The following is a 19577-nucleotide window of genomic DNA, read 5'->3' on the forward strand; positions in this document are numbered from 1 at the left end:
AGAAAACCGTGTTTTAAAAGAAAGCATTTACTTAATTTAAGCAGATATCAAAATATAGCATATGGACTCTGGTTGTCTCTTTGAGACAATTTTATAGGACCTATAGATCAAATGATTATTCTAAAGTGAATAGTAATGCAGCAAATTTAAACACATTGCACCAAACGGACCTAATTAGACACATAAGAAATTCCAAGAAAAAAAGATAGTTGTCAAGAAATACAAGATCACAACCCTCGCTCACCGCTCAACGAAGAACAGAAAGAGATAGACATGATATAAGGATCGCAAGAAGAAACACAAATGAGAACACAATAACCTTTTCGAGCAAACTAGAGATATGGAACCACTGGGATCCATTCGAATGCATCATGACTCCTTTTAAATATGATTGTAAAAGAAAGCACGTCCCTAACCAACCATGATTAACTCAACCTAAGGTAACCAAAGAGAAAAATGGCTTTGCACCATTAATATATCATGTAGATTGGCAAAATCAAATGGGAACTGAGGAAAAATGGCTTTGCACCATTATCTCGAAGAAGTCAATGACAAATAGTTCCACTAGGAATAATTATTAGCAGATGTGGGTCAAAATTTGCGAAGAGAAAAGATAAACCCCACATCCAAATTATGCTCCAAAAGCTGATTGATTGAAGGCGGGTGCAGCAGCACAATTTTCACCCTGTACGTAAAATAATATTGAAGGATGATACAGCAGCCCAGCAGTTATATATATATTAGCGAAGCCTGTAATGTAGTGTATCCTTTAATTTGAAGGATGACAAATTATTAGCCCACTTTCACAATTTCGTTTACACTACCTCCAGCGCCAGTATTCCTCAGTGTGTTTAGCAGAGTGAGATTGTATCCCCTAAAGACTGTCGTTCCCACGATTGTCATCACTTACCTCTGTTTGGCGTAAAACGGCTTGGTTTGGAGACATGTCCATCTTCATTGAATTCTCCGACCTGAAAACTATGAACTCTGTGCTCCCATAATATTGTCATAACTCATCACGCAAGTGATAACTATCTTTGAGATGAGACAAGGACCAACGGAAGCCATAGACCCAATGGCAAATCATTCTACCCACCAGAACTTGTCCTAGTGGAAACTTGATGTACCAGAAGCTGTTAGTAATGGCCTACAGTTGCCATAACCCAGCAGTAAGAAGGCAGCTTCTTCAGAGATTTCTTCCTCAATCGCCTCATATAACTTGCTTCAGCAATTCAAAAGTTGTATCCTTGGACCCATCTACACCTTTTGTCATCACAAAGATAGAGTTCTAACAGGACTGAAAGATGGTTGTGCTCTTTTTATTGAGACCCAGAAACTACCACTCCAAAATGGCTGCATCAAGCAATTAAGAGGATTGTTCTCAGAAAGGAAAAGGAACAGAAATTTACAATCATAAAGATTTCATGCAGTAAGTATATTGGCGCAGAAACCATTATGACATTCCAATGTTGTTACAAAGAGAATGGCACAGGCAGTTATCTAGGAAGAGTAGCTAGAGGCAGCATGAGAGGGAAAAGGAAAAGGAAAAATCCATGCTTGAAAAAAGGCCCTCCAGCTACAAGACAAAAATGATTCCAATTTACGTTTAAGGAAGAATGAAAATGATAAAGATTAATCGGTTATGTCAAAGCAAAGCTTAGCTTCATCCCATGGACCATTGATCTCAAACTTGTATTCCTGAACCCTTAAGAGCCAATAGGGACAAACAATTGATACAAAAACAAGCAGAGCTAGCAGTAAAATGAAGAACATATGATGCAACTGGTATGTGAGACTCAAGGTCATGCCCATCAGAGCAAACGAAAAACAAAGATGAAGTCTGAAGGAGTACTTTTTGATGCAGAATGTGATGAGCGGTGCAAAAAGAAATATCTGCAAGGAAAAGAACATAATTGCAAAGACATGAAGCCTAGAAGGGAGACGAGAAGCCACAAGGACTGATGCTACTATTGATGCATTCAGAGAGATGTTACTAGATAATTTCGGGTTGTTCAAAGCACCAGGGGGTCTGATAGTGCAACCTGAGTAGTCGTGCAAGAAGAGATGGACAAGAAGAAGGGACACAGTCAGCACCCATATAGAATCTGAGCTGATGGACCTGGTGAGAGTATGATAAACAGGTGCTAAAATGTAAAGGCCACTAATAAAGAAGGAAATATTTAGTATGTACTTATAGATAAGATCTAAGGAGAGCTGGTTGGTGGTGAGCAAGAGCACAGAGAAACCAAGTGCTAGAAGGACAACATCCAGCTTGAGGAGAGAAGTCTCATTGATGGCCATACTCAGTGTGTTGGTCCATATGGTAACAACAAGAGCTACAATGCAGAGATACTGAGATATGGAAACAGAATCCAGCATAATTTTCAGCAGGTCCCTCTTCACCACATTAGCATTCATAACCATGTCTTCAAGGAAGGACTCGCCAGTGTAGTTATCATCATACCCTGGCTGCATCCCTCCATAGGCAACTTTCCTCCATTTTTGCCGATGTGTGAACCCATTTGAGTCGGTCTCCATTATATGCCAATCTGATTTGCTAGTAAACAGAATGGCAACTTTATAAGCAGCTAAATACTTGCACCTGCAAAAAGATAGTCACTTGAGTAAAGAAAAAAATATATGTCTGGCATTCTATATGAAATCCAAAACCTAAAAAAGCGAACACATTTTCCTAAAAATTTAAATATCAATGACTGCATAACTGTTCAAGCCTAAACATAATAGCAAGTTAGCTTCCCCATTTACTTTCACTTATCTTCAACATGTGCTCTACTACTTGTTCCACCCAAAAGCCGATCAGCCATTAGACTGTGACTAAAGATAATTGTCAGGTCTTCTTTACCTTGCAACTGCAACATATCCACTGATACCAGACAAGGCCTACTAGTCTTTCTTTATCTTATGCCAGCTTACTTCATCCAATATTTCTCTGTTCACTCATGCATTTTTCTTTTAATCAGCTAACAACAAGTATCCACTATAAGATGGATTTGCTATGTATCATATATTACTTTGTGCAATTTGTAATGTTAAGGCACATCTAGAAGAATCAGAGAATCCGTACATTATCTACCAAAGCAAACATGAAAACATGAAGTGATGGAGCTTGGTGACGGCGACGGAGTGTTGATGGCCGTTAAGCTTGGTGATGGCAACGGAGTTGTGGTGGATTTTGGTGGAGGCGGAGCTTGGTGACGGCGAGATTGAGGAGGGAGAAGGCGGATCTTGGTGAAGCGACGGAGTTTGGTGACGGTGACGGAGTGGTGATGGCGGTGGAGCTTGGTCACGGCGAGCTTGAGGAGGGAGGAGGCGGCGGATTGAGATAGGGAAAGAGTAAAAGATCGAAAGGGATGGTAAGGTTAGCGAGGTCTGTGTTAGGCTGTTAGCGGATCGGGTAGTCGCGGGTCAGGTTGTTGGGTTGGGTATTCAGGTTAATTCGCTTGGGATAACATTTCCCATTGAGAGAAGGATCACCGTATTCCCCTGGTGGGCATGAACATGAGAAATTTCCCGGTGTATTGTTGCAAATTCCAGAGCATGGGTGGTTGTCAGTGAGGTAGGAGTCATGAGACGATAGGAGCTGGTGGGGTGAGAGAGAGGGAGATGGGAGAGTAGGTGTGCTTGTAGGAGGTAGTTGCCATCAGTGGGAATGACAAGACTTGATGGAGAGAGAGAGAGTGTGTATGTGTGTGATTAAAAGAGGGAATTTAGTCATTTACCTTCACCGTCCGCCATTCACCACCGCTACATTCGAGTGAGAGAGAGGTAGAGATGAGAATTGTCGGAGGTGATGGCCATTGCTAGGATGGAGAGAGATTGGGAGTGAGAGTTAGAAGCTCAAGAGAGAGGACGGCGTACCTGCGTCGTCCGTCACTCGTGGCTGCCGACTTATGCCACTCGTCGTCGGGCGCTGTCGGAGAGAAGATCTCAAGAGAGGCAAAGCTGAGAGAGGGATTTTAGGGATTAGCCATTTAAGGCTCAAAGGATGATTTCTATTTTTTTTTTAAAACTAGGTTAGTTTTTGACCAAACCCATTACTTGATCCAATATAGGCCAACTCGACCAGCTATCCTGCTAAGGCGAGCCGAGCGCTATTTGCCAATGTGGGCAACCAGGCAAACCAAATCCAAAAAGGTGGCCCACCCGCATATGGGGGGCTGCATTCCCTATTGGCTTGTGCCTATGTGTTCTCCTAGGCAGCCGCATCAAACATCTTTCAAAACACTAGTTTTAAAGTATTAGGTAGTTTTTTTCCCAATAACTACTTTGGAAAATTCATTGCCACAAATTATGATACTTAATAGGTAATAATGCATCTTCTTTGTTTTATCCCTTTTCATGTAAATAGGGAGGCATGCTTGCAATTCATGGAGTTATGGAAGAAAAAGCATGAAACTGGACAATGGCACGAAGTGGAGGCTGTAGAAGCAATGTCCTCACGATCTGAATTTGCTTCTTTCAATGCCTCAGGCATTGTTCTATCCGGAGATACCATGAAACAGAACATGGAAGCATGGCCTGTTTCTACTGGTGATGCCACTACAGAAAGCACTGGAAAAGCTGGTATATGTTCTAACCTTTGGATTCCCTACTGATATATGTAACTCTAATTTTCTGCAGTCCTACATTGAATGTTTGCATCCAAGTTAAAAGACCTAATTTTGTTCAGCATCTTCATTTTGAAATATGGAAGAGGTTCTAAACCTCATTATTAATGCATACCCTCTTATCTCTGCTCCTTATGAATCCTTTCCTTTTTCATTTTCGGATACCATTTTTTCCATTGAAAACTACTGTAACATGAGCTATTGTTTCTGTACAGGTCAAAAAATCCCTTCAGATTCTCAACCCCCTTTGGGGCCCATGAGTATTTCCAAGGTCAATATAACCAGCCTGCATATCCGCCATGGGCGATGCATCCTCCACCAGGTGGACCCGTTTTTCAAACTTATCCCATGCAAGGAATGCCTTATTATCAGAATTACCCAGGGAGGTCCATATTTTCACCACCACCCCACCCCCCCATATCCTCCAATGGACCATCCTAGATTTAACACCCCCGAAAGGATGGGGAAAAGGCACTCCATGGACAGTAAAGACAACAATGCCGATTCAGAGATTTGGGAAAGAGATGCTAAATTCAATATATTAGCTGCACTACCAACAATTTTTCTTGAGAATGATTTGACAGTACTATGCTATGATCCATTAAACTCGACTATAATGTGCCTACTTGTGTGATTGGGAACTACCCAGCGCAAAAGAATACCTAACTCTAACTCAAACGCCGTGCGAATTTGTCATCACAAATAACAACAATGGCACAACCATCATCTATCTAGTGGTTAAAAGAAAAATATCCTTTAAGAGGACCCACCTTTTCCTTTAACTAAAGAAGACCATTTATTTATGCCATTGAGTTGACATACTAACCTCTAAGAAACAAAACAGAGAAAAAAAATCCAAAACAAACGAACCGCTGAACTCAGTAAAAGAAACATTTTTCTAAGAAACCGTCAGCGGATTGATACTGATGGTGGTCTAGTGGTGGAAGGGATAAAGAAGGTATGTCGAGGGGGTGGAAGCCATGGGAGGAAAGGAGGAGAGAGACGTGGAGGAGGGATTGACACATTGTAAGAAGGCCATCGGCGTCTATGGAGGAAGTAGGCATCGTCGAGAGAGAAAGAAAGGCTCACCAGCGTCGAGGGAGGACCGGCATCAAGAGAGGAGATATTTAATTATTATTTTTTAATATTTTGAATACGTATTTGTGTGTATTCGGTCTGTATCAATATCTGATATGTATGGAATGCTGATATAGAATTGTTTTTGGCAGTGATTCTGTATCCATATCCGATATGTTTGAAATGTCGAATGATATGAACCTATTAATATATTCTCAGGTTATGTTATAATATGTGAAGTTATGGCATTTGTGTTCATAGGTAATAACATGTATCATTGCATATTGAGAATAAATTGCTATAGTTCTCATAGATACTTGTACGTATCTAAAAGGTTTTTTTATGAAAAAAAACAATATGCAAATGTCCAGCTTGATATTATATGTTGTTGGTGAGCATGTTCAAAACCCCTTATCTTTAACCATTATATAAGTCTTATGTGAGGGTGGTTCACATCCAAACTTAGATGTATCACTAGCAGGGCTTATTTAACAAAAAAATTATTACATGCATTCAATACTCCATTTTTTTCTCTTTTACTAGGTGTAACACCCCAATTAAAAAAAAAAAAAAAAAAAAAAAAAAAAAAAAAAAAAAAACTTGACTCAGCCTGTCAGCCTGCCACCCTGCCCTTCCCTTTCTTCTTCTTCTTCCCTTCCTTTGCCGTCACCCGTCTCCCTCATCTCTTCTTTCCCTCACCGCAGCCTCTCCGTTCTCCTCTCTCTCCCTCGTGGTTGCCGCAAGCCGCCGAGCTCGCCGACCCCCCCCCCCTCCGGTAAGCTTTCCTTCCCCTCCTTCCTTTCTTCCTTTCTTCCCTTCTTCCTTCCCCTCCTCAGCCTCGTGCTGTGCCGGACCCATGCCGTCGCCATCCCCGCGCTGCGCCGCCGGCCGCCCGTGCCGCGCGCGCCGCAGCCCCATCTCGCCTCTCCGCCTTCCCCTTCGTCTCCTCCTCGGATGGGAATAATGAGGGGGTGGGTGGGGTGGGGGGTTGTTTAACCCCGTGATCCCCCCCCTTTTCTTTTGTGGGCTGCGGTCATACCGCAGCCACCACCGAACCCCGGGTGGGCTGCGGTCGACGCGCGACCCATCGAGCTGGGTGGGCCGCGGTCCGACGCAGCCCACCGAGCCCCTTGGTGGGCCGAGGTCCAAACCCCTGACCCACTAGGCTTGGGTTGGGTGGGCTGCAGACCGCGCCCCACCAACCAAGCCTCGGCGGGTGGGTGTGGTTGGACCCAGCCCACTTCGGCCAACCTTGTGGGGCTGCGGCCCAATTGCGGCCCACCTTGGCCCCTTGCCTATTAGGTTAGGTTTGAGCCTAACCCAATACCCCTAGCCCAGCCCTTTGGGACCATTTGGACCCTATAACCCCGTTTACTTTTTTTGCACCTGATTTAATTAGCCCGATCTAGTATCGTGAATTGTAGGATGACATAAGACCCGCCCTAGGAGACCCTTGACTCATTTAATTGCCAACCATAATTACGCTAATAAGATAATTGATTCTATTAGTTGGCTAATGTTACATATGACTTTACTTGCGTGAATTAATAGGATTGACACCGCGTGAGGAAGATTTTGGGATTCCGGACTAGCTGACGAGTTTTACCATACCGTGGAGACCCCCCCAAGCGAGTAGAGTTATACAAATCTAGCATAACATAATTACAGTCATTATACCTGTGTAGGAAATGTCGGTATTAATGCATGCAGTTGGTACTCCCTATTATATCTTTTGCATACGTAGTTATTTATAACCTGTTCATCATAGTATTATGAGAATGTTAATGTGACATCAACATTAGTATGATAATGCTTTACATGTGTCGGTATGGTATACCATTGCATAGATGTATGATTCTTTGTGAACGTAGAATGTAATGATCATGATGACTATAACATGCTTTATGCACTCATAAACACTGCACCACTTCCACCTATCATTAGTAGTCGAATTCTGACTAGGCAGTACCCCTACTCACTCAGCCCAAGGTTAAGGGTACAGTGTATCTTATATGACTATACTATTAGCGGCCTACACCTGAGGTCGGGAAGCATGTGTGGCATTCAGGTAGTATACTGCATAGTTAGGACTAGATTATGATGATAGAAGAACATGATTGTAAGGCGGGGATATATCTCTAGCGGTACCCGACGACGCAGGGTTAGGGCGTCTGTTGATGAGCCGAGGGCTCCCGATTCTCCCGCCGAGGGCGGTGATGATTTAGAGAGAGTGAGATATGGGCTTACGACCGGGGTCTTGAGTCTGATGGCCACAGACAACCGGTCACATGTAGTGTCGCCATACACGTGTAGGTGACATTACCGCTAGATGTGTATATATCCCCCCTCGATGTATGAGATGATGGATGATTATTTTTTAAGAGTATTTACCCTGTGTGGCGAATAGCTCGGTGAGCGATGATAAGTATGATTATTGCCTTGGTAGACATGAGATGACTAAACTGCTATTTTATTGCTATGCATAATATGTAAAACATATGATTGAGATGTGTATAAAAATAGATTGTCTCAAGCTTTATATCTGTGTGAACTTATCATAATACGTTTAGGATCTAGCATGTTCCAGGATAGTGATTGGTAATCTTTATCAATTGCATTGACTTAGTAAATTGTGGTAAGTCATTTCAATAAGCATATCGTTATCGTTAGCAAATATGGGCATACATTGGATATATACATGCGATGTCATTAATTTAGATTGTATGAATCCTACTCATTTGGGGCCGTAAGCTCACCCCTCGTGGCGGTATTATTTCGAGCTAGGGGACGCAGTGCGGGTAGCGAGGAGTAGACGCTTTTCTTTCCAAAGACGTATATTAGTGTATTAAGCCCCCTGCGAGGGTGTGATGATGACGTTGTATTTTTTTGGACTTTAGCATTGTATTTTGGATGTATATTTGGAAGGCTTGTTGTGGCCTGTGGACTTGTATCCGGACTCTTATAATTGAGTTTATTTATGGTGAAATTGTGCTGTTGTGTGCCTTGTGAAATTCTTGTACTGACAGGTCATGTGATACACCGCGTGGGGGGGATTTACCCATGCGGTTTACACGTGTATTTGGAGGTTTGGGTGTTTCACTAGGGGTGTCCCACCTTATGTATGATTATTAGGAAGTGAGTATCATCTATAAGTGTTACTTCCATTAGCAAATAATTCATTGGAATTTGGAAGTATAACAGTATGAATGTATGTTCATAGATTATGTTTGAAGTATTATTTGGGTAGAAAACAATGGACATGCTCAGAAGCACTGCCAAAAACAATTCTATATCAGTATCCAATATACATTGGATATGGATATAGATCGAATACACACAATACGCTTTGCATAAGTTTGTAAATTTATTAGTTATATATTAAATCGGTTAAATGGTTAAACTCGTTAAAATTTAATTCTTTTAACCTGTTAAGCTAATAATATTAGTGAAAACAGTGAGGGAAGAAAGAATTGGGCATAGGGTAAAAACATATTGAATACGGATCCATATTTTTTGTTCGGATACGGATTCGGATGCGGATTCAGATACGGATACAAATATTTGACGGATTCGGATGCGGATTCAGATACGGATACAAATATTTGACGAATAGTAATAATTAAAACTATATCCTAACTAAACGGATATAGACAATGTTACGAACTAGATCAAGACAGATCCAGATATAAGAAAATTATATAGAATTCTAATAGCTTTAGTTTCATCTAAATCGGAGGTCTAGATGAAAAGATATAAATAAAATAGTGAAGAGAGGTTGAAATAGGACATAATAGTAAATATCCGATGTTTCAACGGTCATCGGAGGGTGGCGGATGGCCAAGGGTGGTGGTGGACAACCGAATAGTAGGGTGGCTGCTGAAAGAAGGTGGTGGCTAGGATTTGGGTGTTTGGAAGGGCACTATGGTTACAATCTACTCTGATAAAAATAAAGACGATCTAACGCCTACGATAAAAACGGTAAATATGATAATAAGAAAATAACTAAACTCAATTAATTTTCAATGCTTGATGATTAAACAAAGAAACTCATCCCCTCTATATATAGAGGTCGGGTACAATGAATCCTACTCGGACTTAATGCTAAAGACTTATACAACTCAAACTAAGACTTGCCTTAGAAGCTTATATAACTTAATTAAACTTATCTTAGTGACTTATATTACTTAATTGAACTTGTCTTAGTGACTTATATGACTTAATTAGACTTATCTTAAGGGCTTATATAAGCATGAACAAATTAAAAAATAAATAGGCTCAATATATCGAGCTCAATATCCTCATAATACGATCTGATCTGACCCGATTCGTATTAGATAATTTTCGGATACAATTCAGATCATGGTTCGCCTGATTGGTCGATCCGAACTCTCTCTCTTTCTCTCTTTCACTCTTTCTCACTCTCTTTTACTCTCTTCTTTCACTCTTTTTTCTTTTTTTTCTCCTTACCATATAACCATTGTTTCTTTTACGGAGAGATCTAGCTCCGGCGAACTCCAGCAAACTCTGGCAAACTCCGACGAACTCCCGTATATAATTTTTTAATTAATTTCTTTATTTTTCTCTCAGTTTTTTTCATTTCTTCCACTCTCCCTTTTCTTCTTTTTTCTTCTCTTCTTCTTCTTTTTCTTCCTCTTCACACCATGGTTTTCTTTCTTTGGCTTGATTTTCTTCCACTCACTAATTTCTTCTTTTCACTTTTTATTGCACCATAGTTTTTCTTTCTTTATTTTCTTATTTTTTGGTAAACTTTTTTTCTAAATTTTTAAAAATTTTCCTACATTTTTAAATAATATTTAGAATTTTATGTAATTAAAAAGCCCAATCTGAGGCGAGCGATATGACCGATTCGACCGATACATATCGTTTTTTCGGATGGCCGAGCATGACCTCGATACCGATTTTTCGAACCTTGGTTCAAATTAGTTTTGGATACGATCCAAATAGTTTTCGGATACGGATCAGATCTTAAACAAATACATATCAGATCTTGAACGAATTATAGCATTTTTCTTAGACACAATTAACACAAAAATAATAAATCATTTCAATTTACCATTAATACAAATAGATTCTACTTCTAACGTCACACACTTCAATTGACTTCAACATACAATCAATCTATTCACATTAACTTCAAGAAAATTAAATTAACACAAATTCAAATACAAAGTCCAGAAGAAAGTTCACGTTAACTTCAAGAAAATTAAATTAAAACAGTTGCAAACACGATTTAACAGACGATATATTAATAAAGAAGAATGTAAATTTACAATTTTACTTTCAAACCAAGAATTAGATGTTCATGAAAATGAATCAGAATCAGATAATTAACTTACACTCAGATAATTGCAAAACAAGAATCAGATGTAAACTTATAATTTTACTTTCAAAATAAGAATCAGAAATCAGATAATTGCATTGATTCCAAAACAATGAAATAAACCAATTGCTAATTAAGGAAGTAAGAGAGAAAACTAAAATAAACCAGTTGCTAATTAACCAGCATAAATAGATAATTTAGCTCTGAGCTATAAATCAAAGTACCTAGAAATAGATAATTTAACTCAAATTACCTATAAATTGGTGAAGTGATGGAGCTTGGTGACGGCGACGGAGTGTTGATGGCCGCTGAGCTTGGTCACGGCAAGCTCGAGGAGGGAGGAGGTGGATCTTGGTGGAGCGACGGAGCTTGGTGACGGCGACGGAGTGGTGACGGCGACGGAGTGGTGATGGCGGTGGAGCTTGGTCACGGCAAGCTCGAGGAGGGAGGAGGTGGCAGATTGAGATGGGGAAAGAGTAGAAGTCTAAAAGATCAAAAGGGATGGTAAGGTTAGCGATGTCTGTGTTAGGCTGTTAGCGGATCGGGTAGTCACGGGTCGGGTTGCTGGGTTGGGTATTCGGGTTAGTAATTATTTTATATTTGTGGTTAAACGGATATCCGATATCTGAATTCGAATCCAACAAAATTACTTATACCCGTGTCCGTATTCAAACTTTTTTCTGAATAATTATCAGTACCCATATCCGGATTAGATAAAAAAAAAATTATCTGTATCCGATCTGGTAGCAAGTGGGACTTAAACCGACCCATTTTCACCTCGATGTGCGTTCATACTGATTGCATTTGTGAGTGTCTTGTACTAGTTTCCTTAAGCTTGAAGTGATGTAAGTGTTGAATCTCATTAATGTTTAATAGCTATTTATGTGCATAAGCCTTATAACTACTCAATCGAAATATTTGCTTATGGGTTTTTTCTCTCAAAAGGAGAAATACTATGATTTCCAAAAACCATTTGCATATTCATTTCGTTTTATTTTCAATGCAATTTTCAACATATTTACTCAATTCATAGTTTTAATAAGCATAAGATATACACCTCATAGGGTAGCTAGATTTCTTTTATCAGCATAAATGTGATTCATGATTTTAGAATTATAATTCTCTAGAACAAGTGCAAGGATGCCCCTCCATGACCTTCCATAAATTTAAGCTTACATTCTTTTCTTCAATGACAGATGGATATCTATCTGCAATCTTTGTTCATATATGTCATAAGGATGCAGGTATAATTGACATGATACATTCAATTCTTTTCGCTGCAGCACTCCACAAGAACTCCACAAATGTGAAAGATGTTTATCATGAGCTAATTTTGTTCCAATGAGTAGCTTCCTGATATCAATATAAGCCCCCTTGAATGACGAGCTTGGTATGATCCAATTTAGTTTTGACGAGAAGCATTCTGACATTGCAATTTCAGTCTAATGATCCAGGCACCAACAGATGAATATCAAACCACATTATGTAATAAAATGTTGCATTTGATCAGTAACAGATAAAAGGACGAGTAATGTTTCTCTTTGTTTCATGAAACTGCTCGTATAAGAAAGTTGATATGGATATTGATATGCTTAGATATCTTGTCCTATGTTTGCTTGCAAGACACTGATTGTGACGACGGACTGATTATTTTACTATAGCAGGAGAACTTCCCATTAAGAAGCCTTCAGTTCATCAAGGCCCACACTAGCCTGCAATAAAGTTAAAAAGTAATCTTTTAATTGTCACCTAAAGAAGAAAATAAGTTACACAACTATGATGCAAACATACCAAAAACTTGTGATTCTCTGCAAGTAAAGGAGGAAAGCTTGTGCAGAATTTCTCTATATCTGCATCGATGTCACCTGACCCACCGATAACTTCCATGAATTTCTTCCTGTCAGGAGCAAGCTTCATGGCAACCTGTAATTCTGTATGTATTAGCGTCTTCTTGCAGGCTACATAAAAGGGGAAAAAGAGAAGATGCTGAATAATAAAAGCATGAGGGAGCAGGAGGGGGACATTTCATGCCACCAGAGAACTCCAGAAAATAATTAATTACAACAGCTTTAACATGAGCGAGCTATCTTCAGCCATTCAATTCAGCAGTTGTGTTAGTAGGTTGAACAGAAAAAAGAAAAAGAAAAAAAGAAGCAAGGTGTGGTCATAAAAGATAACACTATAATAGCATTTAGAAGCCAGACAATGCCTGATCCAGTCTGACATAGGTTAAAATTACTTATCACATGACCTGCTAATGGGTTTACAAGATGGACCTGATCCAAAGAGAACTTTTATCTACCAATACTTAGCTGTTGTACCCAATTTGCCTGAAATAATATAAATTTTCATTGTCACTGTTCTACAATCTTGACATTGTATTATTGTGGATCTTAGATGAAATCTTTGCTTCTTTCCAAAGCCCAAAATCTGAGTTTAATATTAAAAGTAAGCAACATGTCCTGCAAAGCCAGAACAAAACATGAACAAATTAATGACAATGAAAAAATAAAATGTCCTCGATGAATGCAAGTAATAGAAAATTGTAAAAAACTACTAGTCTACCACAACAACGTGCTAATAAGGTGTCTTTCATATTAGATCTACTTGTTCAAGTTCTACAAACTAGATATATGTCCTGAAGAATGTAATGCATGAATCACATTGAGTCACAAATCAAACTTCTTGCTGTGATGAAGTTCAATTCATGCTACGGCAAAGCTAACATCTGAACCCAGTGCCAATCAACCAGAACAAGGTCAACATATCTTAGGTCAATTGTTATTGCGGAGACATATCTACATTACATGTTACTTGGACACTCTATTTTTCAAGGTTCTTAAAGTGTCAACATGCCTGGACAATAAATACAACTGTTTTGTTCATTGATAAGGAAAAATGAGGTAAGGGGCTTATCCTAAAATTTAGACTGGTTATTTCTGTTATTCAGCATCATCATTTGGTTGAGAGGGTGCGATAAAATGCTATAATGATTACATGGAACAAGTTAATTTTGGGATATCGTGGCCCTTGTTGAGAAAAGAGGGCGGAGAACAAGGTGGAACAATTAACATCTTCTCTTGTCATTCCAAGCTTTTGACACATTCCTATATTCGTTATCCCACCCTCAAGGTGGGATAACAAAGTTGTGATAATTTTGTTTTGACCCAAGTTTATCAGGACTTTCTGTCTCAAAGCCAATACTCTCCATTATCAAAAGTCATGGCTTATTATGTCACCAGAGAATCTGTCATTGGTAGCCTCTTTATAGATAGTCACATGATTCTCGTATTATTTTAATTTTCTACAACATTGTTAATTTCCAATGAGTTCAATATGAGTTGTTTGACAGATCCAGAAAAGGCTTGGATGATGAGATGGTTCTTATTGTGTCTTTTTTCTTAAAAACAAAGAGTAAGAATGTTACCGTAAAGCTAGTACTAGCAAGCCAGCCATGATATTTCTTTAGGGTTTTGCTGTACGAGTCTGTGCAGGCTTGTGACATGGACCAATCTGGATGCATCAGCAAGTTATGGAATAGTTCAACCAAGAAGTCCATGGCTCTGAAAGACGAAACGAGGAATTAAAAGATGTTTTGTAGGCTGATAGGCATGTCTATCAAATTTCCAATGATGCAAATTCAAGTGAGAAATGTGCATCACCTTGTTAGCCACAAAAGCCCATTCGTACAACTTGAAGAACCTTTTGCTGTTTTATTTTCAACTTCTACTTCCACCATGCTGTACAACTGCTCAAATTTTGAGGGATCAGAGTTGTACTTGGTTTCCAGTCTCTGCATAGGAAAAGACCAGAGTAAAAAATGAGTGAGTGAATTAGAACAGAAGCAGAAAGAAAGAGGATAAATACAGCTAAGCAACAAAATAACAAATTTTCAATCTTAGTCATGCTTTTATCACATTGCAGCATCTTCGCGGAACCAAAGGGTTACCAAAATAGTCTCTCTATCTCTCTCCAAAAAATATGTTTTTTTACTGATGAATAAAGAAAATGGCGGACTATGCAAAAGGAATTTGCCAAATGTAAGCCCTTGGTGGCATTTTACTGGATGAATGCGGAATTTATGTTTCCACAATCGTAACTAAATATATTACAACAAGAAGATACTAGATATTTAAACATATCCAGTTTTTCATGCCACACAGAAATCACTATCCCAGAAAGTTAACATCATGGTTTACCGTGGAAAAACAAAAATGGAGTTCTTACCGTAATATTTCCCCCTATATCAGTCTTTACAAGTGCCATAGCAGCTCCAAACTTATCTGGTAATACATCATAAAAAGATTCAAATTAATAATTAGCAGAAGAAAAATTGACACTCATGTCTTCAAATTATAAGAGAGATGAAAGTCTTCTGTATTAGGTAATTTATCTGATTTGCATTGTCACAATATATGCATGTTCCAGTGCATGCATAAATCAACCTTAAGACAAGTAGGAACAGATGAAACATTACATAAAAAAATAAATCCAAACATAGTAACAACTATGTAAACTGCCTATGTAATCCTGGAAACTACTATAAGTAGAACTGAGAATAGCATGTTCAAAATTGGCAACACCTGGAACAGATTATAATGGTTAAAATCAAGAAAGCAGGAGATAGATCTCTAGTAACATGCTCAGGCTCAGTTTGTCTAGTGTTTAAGGATTTTGAACTGAGTTTTGAACATGATGACCCTAAGTTTCAGTTACTTGCAATTAAATCACTGATTAACTCAATCATCTCTTAACCAAGTCTCATGAATGAGTTGATAAGCAAATAAAGAATCATGAATGAAGCAGTACTTGGTTCACTACACCTGTTGTAGGTGAACTTAGTAACTTACATTCTGGCAACCAATATTCAAGAGGCAAAATAGTTAACATATGCAGAATTATTTACTTTTTCCTCCAAAAAGTAGTTCTGCAAAATTTTCTAACGATAATGTAATTACTATCTGTGAAATGAGGAATCTCGTAAACGCATAGCAGATGGTCTAAAATTTGGGTGACAAAAGAAGAGACAACAGTATAGAGAAAAATAGCAGCATGGTTTATCAGATTGAGAGTTGTTGACATACAAAAGTCACAATTTCAACAGATCTGCAAGTATGAAATCTGAGGATCATGTAAAGTGTAAACTATACAACAGCATATGAAACCAAGATTTGAGTGGAGTGGGTACTCTAAGCTATAAAGTGTATCAAAACATAAAAATGATTGGATACCACATGTCTTCTAATAACCATCAATAGAACAGATATTTCATTCAGTAGGACAATGTTGATTCCGTGCAAATAGGAATCAAGGTTCCTACCCTATTAAGAGAACTATAACAACTTATTCTCAATGTGCAATGATTCATGTTATTATCTATGAACGTAATAAGGAATGCTATAACTTCACGTATTATAACATAGCCTGAATACATTAATAGGTTCATGTCATTCAACATTTCAAATGCATTACAGCATATTATGTTTTATAAGACATACGGATAAACTAGTTTGGTGACATTAGTTAATATAGCAGGATTATCATTTAATGTAGCTTGGGCTATTTGAAAAAATCAAGAGGCCAAAAAGAGATCAAAACTACATAGTACAATTTAGTGGTTGCTTACAATAACATCAAAAGGAAAATGAAGCAACTGCTTATTCTTTTCAGTACAATATTCCTTTCCAGATCCACAAGAGGACTCCACAAATTAGGAGTATAGAACTGACAATATAATCAGTAAGTAGGCTTTAAAGTAAAGACAAGGAAAAAACACATTGGAGGGTATAGATCAACTATGATACAGATTCTAAAATGAGATTCAATGAGCTTGAGTAGACAATTTATAGAACAAGCGATGAAAGAGTAATCTAATTACCTAATACAGGCAGGATAAGCTTGCATACATCAAGAAATGGCTTGGTGAGCATTACACCATTTTCCGACTTCACATGCTTCATTCCTTCCAACGAGGGAGTAAACACAGTACCCTCCATCTCTGCAATCAGTTACTTTCCACCTATCAAAACTCACCATCAAAACCCAATTCTTTTTCCTTCATCCAAAAGTTCACATCATTCGATTTAAAAAAGAAGATCGAGCAAACCGAGTATTCTAGCCATATGAATTAAGATCACATATATCACATATTCATGTAAAGTTCCAAACTTTACTTACAAGGTATTTAGATCTAGATCAGAAAGAGACATAGTGACAAGGGAATTTTGCAAACCGTACCCAGAAAGAAAAGGCCTCCGGTTATTAGCGAGAACTCTCCACCTCCGAGCTCTGACCCGAAAAGAAGAACGGTGGATCTATCAATAGATGAAAATCAGCATATAATATCTAGTCTCAGATCTCTCTCCATACAGTTACAGTTTTAAATTTTTAATCGTAGATAAATTGTAAGAAGACTGGAATCTGATTCCTTTCAAGTGGAGCCGTCCAGGGAACAATATATAGGGACATGGCTGTCAAAAAAGCCCGTGGGCTCATAGTATTGCGGGCTCGACTAGTTAAGAGCCCAGTGCAAGCTCGGCTCGAGCTCTAAATGAGCTGAGCCAAGCTAACAAATCAGGCTCAAACTAATTATCAAGCCGACCCGAGCTGAGCCAGCATTGGCTCGCTCAGCCTCAGCTCGATTAGGCTCAAATAATATATATATATATATATATATATAAGATTTAGAACTGTTGGATCTTAGATCTAAGGGTTGATATGATCTCTATAAGTGAAAGAAAAAACCCTAGGTTCTCGGGTCTCCAACTTTTATCTCCCCAAACTCATCAGTGCCATACCATCCCCAACCCCAAACCCTCTCCACTCTCCATCAAAACCCCATCTTTACTGGTCATCACTTACCACTCACCACCGAATGGTTTTCAGATTGGATAATTTTTAGATACGGATTAGATTTTAAATAAATACATATCAGATCTTAAACAAATTATAGTCTTTTTTTAGACACAATTAACACAAAAAATAATAAATTATTTTAATTTACCATTATTACAAATAGATTTTATTTCTAACTTCACACACTTCAATTAACTTCAACATACAATCAATCCATTCACATTAACTTCAAAAAAATTAAATTAACACATTCAAATACAAATTCCACACAAAGGTTCACATTAACTTCAAGAAAATTAAATTAACACAGTTGCAAACACGATCTAACTGATGATATATTAATAAAGAAGAATATAAACTTACAATTTTACTTTCAAAACAAGAATTAGATATTCAGTGAAAATGAATCAGAATCAAATAATTAACTTACATTCAGATAATTGCAAAACAAGAATCAGAATCAGATGTAAACTTACAATGTTACTTTCAAAATAAGAATTAGAATCAGATAATTGCATTGATTCCAAAACAATGAAATAAACCAATTGCTAATTAAGGAAGTAAAAAAGAAGATTAAAATAAACTAATCGCTAATTAACCAGCATAAATACTCTGAGCTATAAATCAAAGTACCTATAAATAGATAATTTAACTCAAATTACCGATCAAATTACCTATAAATTGGTGAAGTGATGGAGGTTGGTGACACAGTATTGATGGCCACTGAGCTTGGTGACGGCGACAGAGTGGTGATGGCGGTGGAGTTGGTGGTGGCAATGGAGCTTGGCGCCGGCAAGATCGAGGAGGGAGGAGGTGGAGCTTGGTGAAGCGGCGGAGCTTGGTGAAGTGACGGAGCTTGGTGACGGCAACAAAGTGGTGATGGTGTGGAGCTTGGTCACAGCGAGCTCGAGGAGGGAGGAGGCGGCGGATTGAGATGGGGAAAGAGTAAAGATCGAAAGAGATGGTAAGGTTAGCGAGGTTTGTGTTAGGCTGTTAGCGGATCAGGTTGTCATGGGTTGGGTTGCTGGGTTGGGTATTTGGGTTAGTTAACTTAGCTGTTTATATTATGCGGTTAAATGAATATCTGATATCTGAATCTAAATCCAACAAAATTACTTAAATAAAATTTGTTATCTATATCCGATCCAATAGTGAGTCGGATTTATACTGATCCATTTTCGTCTATTCATACTGGTTGCATTTGTGACACATTCTTTTTTATTAATATTGACTTAAGTGTAGAATCTCGTAACAAATAAAAAAAGGGAGAGAGTTTAAGCGGAATCACAATTGCCGCAACAATGAAGTTGAATTCAAGTTGAATTCAGACTAAGTTAATTTATTAGCTGTATGTGTACAACAACAATAGATATTGTTTTTTAAAATATTTGTGTACAACAATACTAATCTATACATATTTATGTATAGCTATAAATAATCTATTTGATGTGATATAAAATAATAAAAAAGATGAAAAACATGTTTTATTTTTTATAAAATTACCATGTTTAATTTGATACATAGTAGGTTGATATGATAGATATCTAACTGAGTTAGTGTGTGATATAAAATGTAATTTTGATAAATAATATTTATATTTTAAAGTATAATTATTACGATATTTAGATGTTATTATAGAATAAAGAATTCTAGAAAAAAAAATTATTCCTAAATTG

The 19577-nt window shown here is 38.1% G+C and overlaps 2 protein-coding genes across 6 annotated transcripts; both read right to left on the reverse strand.

Moving 5' to 3' along the window:
• Nucleotides 1-501: 501 nt before the first annotated feature.
• Nucleotides 502-11532, reverse strand: LOC140785200 (phosphatidylinositol N-acetylglucosaminyltransferase subunit C). Of its 4 annotated transcripts, none has more exons than XM_073132974.1 (2): nt 11300-11532; nt 502-2602 (listed from the first exon to the last, which is right to left on the reverse strand). In XM_073132974.1, the coding sequence occupies exon 2, from the start codon at nt 2536-2538 to the stop codon at nt 1633-1635; it is 906 nt and encodes a 301-aa protein (XP_072989075.1). In that variant the 5' UTR covers nt 2539-2602; nt 11300-11532; the 3' UTR covers nt 502-1632. The 4 variants fall into 4 exon arrangements, with proteins under 4 accessions (XP_072989075.1, XP_072989076.1, XP_072989077.1 ...); XM_073132975.1 differs by lacking the exon at nt 11300-11532 and adding an exon at nt 3880-4031; XM_073132976.1 differs by lacking the exon at nt 11300-11532 and adding an exon at nt 3741-3764.
• Nucleotides 11533-12511: 979 nt separating this feature from the next.
• On the reverse strand, nt 12512-17533 carry LOC140784138 (glycolipid transfer protein 1-like). 2 transcript variants are annotated; one of them, XM_073131364.1, is made up of 7 exons: nt 17284-17533; nt 16925-17065; nt 15274-15329; nt 14709-14839; nt 14474-14609; nt 12838-12969; nt 12512-12758 (listed from the first exon to the last, which is right to left on the reverse strand). In XM_073131364.1, the coding sequence occupies exons 2-7, from the start codon at nt 17040-17042 to the stop codon at nt 12723-12725; spliced, it is 609 nt and encodes a 202-aa protein (XP_072987465.1). In that variant the 5' UTR covers nt 17043-17065; nt 17284-17533; the 3' UTR covers nt 12512-12722. The 2 variants fall into 2 exon arrangements, with proteins under 2 accessions (XP_072987465.1, XP_072987466.1); XM_073131365.1 differs by having other exon boundaries at nt 16925-17044; nt 17284-17478.
• Nucleotides 17534-19577: the final 2044 nt, after the last annotated feature.

This window comes from Typha latifolia, chromosome 3, assembly GCF_019914945.1.
Source record: "Typha latifolia isolate L0001 chromosome 3, TyphaL0001v2, whole genome shotgun sequence".
Classification (NCBI taxonomy): domain Eukaryota; kingdom Viridiplantae; phylum Streptophyta; class Magnoliopsida; order Poales; family Typhaceae; genus Typha; species Typha latifolia.

Bases quoted from the DNA above. Each gene is read 5' to 3' on its own strand.
- LOC140784138 (XM_073131364.1), bottom strand. From the start codon at position 17,042: ATGGAGGGTACTGTGTTTACTCCCTCGTTGGAAGGAATGAAGCATGTG. The intron at 12,970-14,473 runs GTAACATTCTTA...ACAGAATTACAG, and splicing joins TTGCTAGTACTAGCTTTACG to GTTGCCATGAAGCTTGCTCC. The intron at 12,759-12,837 runs GTATGTTTGCAT...ACTTTATTGCAG, and splicing joins CAGAGAATCACAAGTTTTTG to GCTAGTGTGGGCCTTGATGA.